This window comes from Mobula birostris, chromosome 18 (genome assembly GCF_030028105.1).
Source record: "Mobula birostris isolate sMobBir1 chromosome 18, sMobBir1.hap1, whole genome shotgun sequence".
NCBI classification, from domain to species: Eukaryota; Metazoa; Chordata; class Chondrichthyes; order Myliobatiformes; family Myliobatidae; genus Mobula; species Mobula birostris.
In genome coordinates this window covers 13,636,050-13,644,873 of record NC_092387.1, presented here as the reverse complement: position 1 = coordinate 13,644,873, position 8,824 = coordinate 13,636,050, and the positions used below count along the sequence as shown (strand labels likewise).

Sequence of the window (8,824 nt, the reverse complement as noted above, 5' to 3'; positions counted from 1 at the left end):
GCTGACCTTCTGGAGGTCTCCAGTAAAAAGGTCATCTCTCTATCTCCACACCGGCCATATGACTGCACCATTAACCCCTTACCCAGTACTAGTTCTCTCCAGGGCTGTTTTTCCCCCTCTCTCATCCTGAAATGGTGGCCATGGAAGAGTACATCAAGGAAGCATTGGTCTTAGGGTTTATCTGTCCGTCAACTTCAATAGCAGGGGCTAGCTTCTTTTTTTGTGAGCAAGAAGGATGGCATGCTCCTTCATTGCATTGATTGTTAGCATCTCAACAAAATGACAGTGAAGAACTGTTACCCTCTTTCCCTACTTGCCTCTGCATTCAAACATCTCCAAGGAGCAACTTTATTTTCCAAGATAGATCTGTGCAATTCTTACAACCTGGTTCGTATCTGAGAAGGAGATGAGTGGGAGACAGCCTTCAGCACTCCACTGGCCAGTGTGAATGTTTCGTGATGTTCTTTGGTCTGGCCAATGCCCCTGCTGTGCTGAGGGACTTGTTGAATCAGTTTGTTTTCACGTATTTGGACGACTTTTGATTTATTTCCACTCTCAGCAGGAACACTTCCAGCGTGTCCAGAGGGTCTTCAGACAGCTCCTTGAGAGTAACTTTTATTGCAAGCCAGAGAAGTGTGAGTTTCACAAGGGAACAGGTGTCACTTTTTGGCTATATCCTCAGCCCTTCCAGTGTTCAAATGGACAAGTGTAAGTTTCAGGCTACCACAGAGTGGCCCAAACCATCTACGGTCAAACAGTTGTGGCACTTCATGGGATTTGCAAACTTTAATTGCCACTTCATCAGAAACCTCAGTTCCATTGCTGCCCCCATAAATGCACTCACCAAGAAGATCTCTGCAGGACTCCTTTGGACAAGTGAAGCAGACCAATCATTCTCAAAACTAAAGCGAGGCTTCACCATTGTTCTGGGTGCTGCAATGCCCAGACCCATCCCATTGATTCATCGTGGAGGTGCATGCATTAGCTGTCTGCAGTGGAGCTGTACTTTCCCAGCACTGCTCTGTAAATGACCAGCTGAACCCCTGTATCTTCCTTTCCCATCGCTTAATCCCTGCAAGTTTAACTATGATGTCAGAAATCGAGAACCTCTGGCTCTCAAGAGGCCTTGGATGCATGGCAGCACTGGTTGCACGGGACAAAGCACCCCTTTTGAATAGGAACAGATCACAAGAACCTCTCCTACATTTGGGATGTTAAGGGACTCAACTCCTGTCTAGCCTGTTGGGCTCTCTTCATCACCCAGTTTAGTTTCACCCTCACCTACCATTCTGACAGCAAGAATACTAAGATTGAAGCTCTCTGCCAGCAGTTCAGAGGGTCTGAAGGCAACACTAATCCAGAGCCCATCCTTTCTTGGTTGTGTATTGCTGCTCCACTGATTTGGGGAATTGAGGAGGAGGTGAGGGCTGCCCAATTTTTGGATCCAGGCCCTGGTGAGACACCTCCCATCCAGCTATTTTTTTCTTGGCACACTGTGCCCGAGAGTGTTGGAATGGGGTTATTACTTTCTTCTGGTTTGACATCCAGAAATTCAGCAGACCCTGGAATTTATCATCAGACAAATTTGGTGGGCATCTGTGTCCCAGGACATCCACAACTTCATCTCTGTATGCCCCACTGGTACCCAGAACAAGATGTCACATCAGTGCCCTTTGGATCTGCTCTGCCTGCTGCGGGTCCCATCCCTTGGTGGATTTCATCACTGGTCTGCCTCTGTCTGATGAAAACACAACCATTCTGGTGGTTGTGGATGGATTCCCCAAGGCTCTCCCTAAGCTCCTGTCAGCTCATGAGATGGCCACCCTCGTGGTTCAGCACGTGTTCAGGCTTGGGTGGCTTCCATCAGGACATAGTGTCCGATTGAGGAGACAGCTCACCTCCATTTTTAGAAGGGCTTCTGTACTCTTGTGGAGCCACAGCCAGCCTCTTAATCTGGGTTAAACCCCCAATCTAACAGCTAGAATGAGAGAGTGAATCAGAAACTGGATTATCTCTTACTTTGCTCTGCCTTGTCTCTTACAACCCCACCTCCTGGAATTCAGAACTGGTTTGGGCAGAGATTGCCCACTATAACCTCCAGTCATCCTCCACTGACATATCTCCCTTTGAATGCCAAAATGGATTCCAGTCACTGCTTTTCCCTGACCAGTTGATTGATGTGGGGGGTTCCTGCTGCTGAACAGTTGGTCCAACGCCACAAGCACACATGGAGATGGGACAGGGCTTCTCTGCTGTGCGCTCAGAAACAACATGTCCAGCAGGCTGATCGGCTTCGCTGACAGGTGGGGCCTCTCAAGCCAGGGGAGCAAGTCTGGCTGGTATCTTTGTCCCTATGCTATGTGGGACCATTCATAGGGGAGAAGGCTATCAACAAGGCCTCATATAGATTGCGTCTACCACCATCAGTGAAGATCCATCCAGTGTTTCATGCTTCAGCTCAAGCTGCTGACCACCTCCCCCTGGCTCCAGTCACACCCCCTCCCCCTCCTCCCTGCTGGACGGTTCCATGGTCTATTCTATGTGGTGCCACCTGGCATCTCGCTGGGTGCGGAGCAGGGTCCAGAGTCCACAAGGCTATGCCCCTGAAAAACGTTCTCGGATTCTGGCCCATGTCATTCTGGATCAGTCCCTGATCCAGGGCTTCTGGCAGGCACAGATCTCTGGTACCTTGGGAGCTGTGCCTGGGGAGGGGGTCCCTGTCACAACCGTCGGCTTTGCTGCGGGGTGTGCAGGCAGGCAGGCTGGCTGCAGTACAGGTTCAGCAATCACGCTCATGAGTACTCATGTTCCAGCACTTAATGCTTCATTGTGGTGGTATTTAACTCCCTTCCTCTCATTCCAGTCTTGTCACGACTTGACCATACGCAGAGCTACGTCAATGCTTCCTACTTACTGTTGTGTTTCCGGGAAAAAAGAGTACCATTAGACTGACGCTAAGGAATGGTATTTGTTCAGTATTAAGCTTCTACTGCCAAACCACTGTATCAGCATTAGCTTTAGTTTGAAAATTCCTGTTGGCCTGGTGTTTATTGTTTTTTTCCCTTTATTTCTGCAAAGTTCCTATTAAAAGTCATTGATTGGCTTAAACGTCTCTTTCTCTTTCGGCATCTGGACCACAATGCACATTCTGTCATTTTGGTTCATTATTTCCATGCCACCTTAAAGAGTTGCTTACGCTAATCCCACTTTCCAATTCTTAGTTTGTGGTATTTTATTTATGATGTATCTGATCAAAATCCTTTCAAAATCTGCTTTCTACCATTTAAGGCAGTGCCAAAGGATTCATAATGTACGTGGCGTAACAAATGTTTCTTTCATTCAGTGGAAGGTCTGTGATCTTAAATTCTTTGCCTGAGAGTGCTGGAAATTGACCTATAGGAATATACAGTATTGTTTTGGACAAATAATGAAAGAGAACACTGAGCTTGAGAATTAATTGCTGTACAGAATTGCTGGCCAAACACTAAGTGCTGAGTTACTTTTTATGCCATTTGATTTTGAAAATCTGTGATCTAAGGTTCATTGAGTAAGATGTGTGAACTAATCCTGTCCACAGGTACCTCCTTACAGACACCAATTTTTAAGGGCAAAATTATTTCATAACTTCTACTGTGAAAAACCAGTTATTCATTACACCTGCTGGAATGTTGAGAGCTAATGGAAACACCTGACCCACAGATCAGACTTTCATCTCTGACTGTGACTGCAATACTTGCAAATAGTGTAGGGAGTATCACCTGTGTCAGGCAGATATTTTTCAAGGCATTTAATGGCTGTGAAGCAGCAAATGCTCGCATTCTGACCACAAACCGCAATGTAAAATTTCATTTAAAAATGTGACTGGGTAAACAGATTCAGCAGTCTATCAGTCACCAACCAGGTAGCACTCTTTACTCTGAGCTACCAGGCACCCAAACAGAAGGTCAACTGAGGTCACTAAAGAAAATGAAAGGCAGAAGTCAAAGTTTTACAATTAAAGGAATACTTGTATTTCTTCATGCTTCTTTTGCAACTTGATCACATACTGAAGTGAAGACAATGTTTCCTTTTGAAGTGTATCATTGTAGTAATATAAAAAGGCAATGAATTTGAACACAGGGTGATTATTGATGATTATTGGATAGATGGCCTGATTCTGCTGAGGGGATAAGTATTGGACAGGGCATCAGGAAGAGGTCTCCTGGTTACTTAATAGTTTTCACCTAAGAGGGCCTGATTCATTGTTACATCTGAAAGATGGTAACTCGGATACTGTAGCTCTCCCTCAGTACTGCTTCAGGGATACCAGTCTAGATCTCTGCAATAAAGCTTTTGGAAGAAGCCCAACATAAACCTTCTGACAGAGGCTGAATCATGGTGGAAATGCGTGCCTGAAGGAGAATCAGTGTATGTTATTTACTCGGTTTTCCAGAAGGCCTTTGATAAGGTGCTGCACATGAGGCAGCTGACAGGATTAGAGCCCGTGATATTACAGGAAAGAATCTATTGTGGACAGAAGATTGACCAATTGGGAGGAAGCTAAGAGTGGGGATAAAGGGGGCCTTTTCTGGTTGAATGCTGATGACTAGCGGTATTCCAGAGGAGTTGGTATTGGGTCTACTACTTCTCACGTTATATGTTAATGATCTGGATGACAGAATTGATGGCTTTGTGGACAAGTTGGCAGATCATACAAAGATAGGTGGAAGAGCCCGTGGTGTTGAGGAAGCAGGGAGTCTGCAGAAGGACTTGGACAGATTAGGAGAATGGGTAAAGAAGTGGCAGGTGGAATATAGTGTAGAGAAGTAAATGTTCCTGCATTTTTGTAGGAGGAATAACGACAGTGAATTCAGAAATCAGAGGTGCAAAGGGAGTGCGGGGGTGGGGGGGAGCGGTCCTAGTGCAGTATTCCCTAAAGGTTAACTTGTAGGTTGAGTTGTAATAAGGAAGGCAAATACAATGTTAGCAATCAGTTTGGGAGGACTAGAATATAAAAGCAAGGATGTAATGCTGAGGCTTTACAAAGCATTGGTCAGACTGTACTTGGAGTATTGTGAGCAGTTTTAGGCCACAAATCTGAGAAAGGATGTGTTGGCATTGGAGAGGGTTCAGAGGAGGCTTATGAGAATGATCCCAGGAATGCAAGGGGAACATTTGAAGGCTCTGGACCTGTACTTACTGGAATTTAGAAGGAAATGTGGGGTGGGGGGGGGATATCTCAGTGAAACCTAGCAAATATTGAAAGGCTTAGATAGAATGGGCACAGAGAGAATGTTTCCGGTAGTGGGAGAGTTGAGGATCAAAGGGCACAGCCTCAGAATAGAAGAACATCTCTTTAAGACAGATAAGGAGGAATTTGTTTAGCCAGAGGGCGGTGAATCTCTGGAATTCATTGCCATAGATGCCTGTGGAGGCCAAATTATTGGGTAAGTTTAAAGTGGAGGTTGATTAGTAAGGACTTCAAAGGTTATGAGAAGTCAGGAGAATGGTGTTCACAGGGATCATAAATCAGCCATGATCGAAAGGTGGAGTGGACACGTTAGACTAAATGTCTAGTTCTGATCACATCTTAGGTCTTATACGTGCTTCAGTTCTGACTCCTGAAGGTTCTGACTATAGGAAGGGTGTTATCAGTGCTGTAGTTGACAACACCACAAAGTCAATGGTATGAGGCTGGTTACCTACAGAGGGCACCATGACACCCAATCCTGGCCTTACCCATTATCTGTCATTCACACAGGTGTAAATTCTCAACCTGTCATTACCTCACGACGACTCTCACTGCAGTGAACCTCAGGTTTCAGCCTCTTGTTCACGTCCCTGGACTTATCAATGCTGAATTTATGTGCTGCACCGCTGATGTCTGTACCTTCAGTTGCAACTTCATTAAACCCAGAAATTCCCTCCTTGAGCCTTGCTTGTGGCGCAGAGTCACAGCTGGTAGAGCTATTGACTCACAGTGCCGGCAATTCCAGTTAAATCCTGACCCCTGTTACTAATTGTGTGGAATTTACACCATGTTCCTGTGACCCAAGTGGATTTCCTCCAGTGCTCCAGTTTCCTCGCACATCCTAAAGACCTGTGGATTGGTAGATTAGTTAGCCAGTGTAAAATTGCACCATTGCTGAGGTGAATGATAAAATTTAGAGGGGAGCTAATGGGAATGTGGATTTAATGTCAGAATGATGTCAACTGGTGTGATGGACAATGTAGACTTGGTAGGCAGAAGGCTTGCATCTCTGTCGTATGACTCCAAATCAATTCCAGTCTGCCACTAAAACTATTGAAATAAATGACAATAAACATATTTTCTGGGAATATTAGTTGACAAACTCTCCCTGGTTTTCCGCACAGAGGAATTTGATCTTTAATTTGCATCTCAGATTAACCTATAGGAGTACAAAACTCGCCCTGAGCTGCACAATGGCACCAGACTAGGCTACGTGCACGGATTAGGAATGGGAATTGGAGCTGCACTTTCCGACCCTGAGGTAGGGGTGTTAGGAGCTGCAACAAGGAAGCCTGTGGGCAGACTTGGTGTAAGTGCAGTTCACAGCCCCATGCATACATTGTGAAAGACACATTTTATAGAATTGCACCATTGACAGTAATGGTTATTGGCATGAAATATGCTTAGAGTAGAACAGTTAGAAATGTAATGAACAGCTTTCTAATTACATCAAAATATTCCATAAATATTTATCAGAAAGCTTTGAACTTTATTGGTTTATTTCTTCCATTTTATTTCATTTCAATTCCTTTGGTTAGTGGTTCCTCAATGTACTTTGTTACTGGCTTCCTGTTCCTTCAGTAATGAAACAAAGAAAGAGATTAAACACAGTGGAAGTAAACCCAATGCATTTGAATGGGGGACGTATCTAGTGCACTCATGCCCATTATCCCCACCTGTCCATTGCCCGTACAAATACACTAAGCAGGTTTCATGCAACCTCTACGTAGAACCATAGGTTAGTCAAGCTATCGGTTGAGACTGAACAAAAACGAGAACCAGAGCTCAGTACCCAATACCCACACCCAGTCCTTAGTAAAATAACTCCTTCTGGGCAGGAATCTTTAAGATATCAAACAGCAAAATAATAATTCAATTACAGGCAATCTCCCCATGGTGTGTTTCCCTCCTCCACCTTCCAATCCTCCGATCCACTTATTTTTGTCCCCTTTCTTCAGCTCTGCATTTCTCTTCATAATGCAGTATGCATTATGATCAGACATTAAGGGAGCTAGGGCTTTACTCTTTGGAGAGAAGGAGGATGAGAGGAGACATGATAGAGGTGTACAAGATAATAAGAGGAATAGATAGAGTGGATAGCTAGCGCCTCTTCCCCAGGGCACCACTGCTCAATACAAGAGGACATGGCTTTAAGGTAAGGAGTGGGAAGTTCAAGGGGGATATTAGAGGAAGATTTTTTACTCAAAGAGTGGTTGATGTGTGGAATGCACTGCCTGAGTCAGTGGTGGAGGCAGATACACTAGTGAAGTTTAAGAGACTACTAGACAGGTATATGGAGGAATCTAAGGTGGGAGCTTATATGGGAGGCAGGGTTTGAGGGTCGGCACAACATTGTGGGCTGAAGGGCCTGTACTGTGCTGTATTATTCTATGTTCTTCATCCTCCCATCCCCCTCATTCCACACAGATTCCCCGTCCTTCCCCCATCTTGTTCTGCTTCCACCTGCTGTCTCCACCTTCACCCTTCCCTCCCCGCACCCCTGCTCCCATCTATCACCTACTTGTACCTGTCTCCCATCTCTATCCCTTTCCTTCCATCTACCTGTCATCCTTCACTTGCCCTGAACCCACCAATTACCTCAGGTTTCTGTCTCAACACTCCCTCTCTCATTCTCCTACTGGCCGCCTCCCCTCTCCACTCATAGTCCTGCTGGTGTTTTAATCTGAAGCAGCAACAGTTTCTCTACCCTTGTATGCTGCTCAACCTACTGAGTTCCTCCAGTAGTCTGTTGCACCAGGTTCCAGCATCTGCATTTCTTGTGTAGACAAAGCATAAGATTGTATAGCACTTTCCCATGCAAAATCATGGGCTGTAATGCCTGTCCTATCACCCCTTTCCACCGTCCAGAGACCCAAACAGTTTTTCCAAATGAAGCAACAATTCATTTGCACTTTTTCTGATGTACTGTACTGCATTTGGAGTCACAAGAGATTCTGCAGTTCTGGAAATCTTGAGCAAAGCACACAAGGTGCTGGGGAGCTCAGCAGGTCAGGCAGTATCTATGGAGGGGGATAAACAGTCGACGTTCTGAGCTGAGACCCTTCATCAGAGTGTAACTGCAGCATCTGTGGAGGGAAATGAAGAGTCAATGGTTTGGGCGGAGACCCTTCATCAGTTCTGGAGAAGGGTCTCAGCCCAAAACGTTGATTGTTAATTTCCTTCCACAGGTGCTCCCCCAGCATTTTGCATTTGATGTTCACAGTGTGGTCTTCTCAACACTGAAAAAACAATGCAGATGGGGTGAAGGCTTTGCAGAGTGTCTTGAGTTCAATCTGTAGGAGTGACCCTGAACTTCCAGTTGCTTTCCACTTTAATTCACCGTCCCACTCTTCCTGTGGCCGCCTGCAATGGAAGCTCAAGCAACCACAGCTCACTTCTCATCTGGGCACCTTACAGTTTGTGGGGCTGGATACTGAAGTCTCCAAAATTGTGTTTGCTATTCCTCCCATCCCTTTATTTACATTTGCATGGCCATACAACACATCCAGACTTCACAACATAAGCAACATAATCCACAAAGAGGCTTAACTGTTCATTTAATGGCTACTCCACCTCACCATAGGTCACCTTTTG

General features: G+C 45.3%; 1 protein-coding gene across 1 annotated transcript in view; it reads right to left on the bottom strand.

Annotated features, from left to right (window-relative positions):
- Positions 1-6,732: 6,732 nt before the first annotated feature.
- The window catches only part of LOC140211790 (inter-alpha-trypsin inhibitor), a 41,349-nt gene continuing 39,257 nt past the window's right edge, over positions 6,733-8,824 (bottom strand). The window contains exon 6 of the mRNA XM_072281939.1: positions 6,733-6,805. Coding sequence (XP_072138040.1) covers positions 6,742-6,805 — 64 coding nt within the window. The 3' untranslated portion in view covers positions 6,733-6,741. The remainder of the gene's footprint in view (positions 6,806-8,824) is intronic.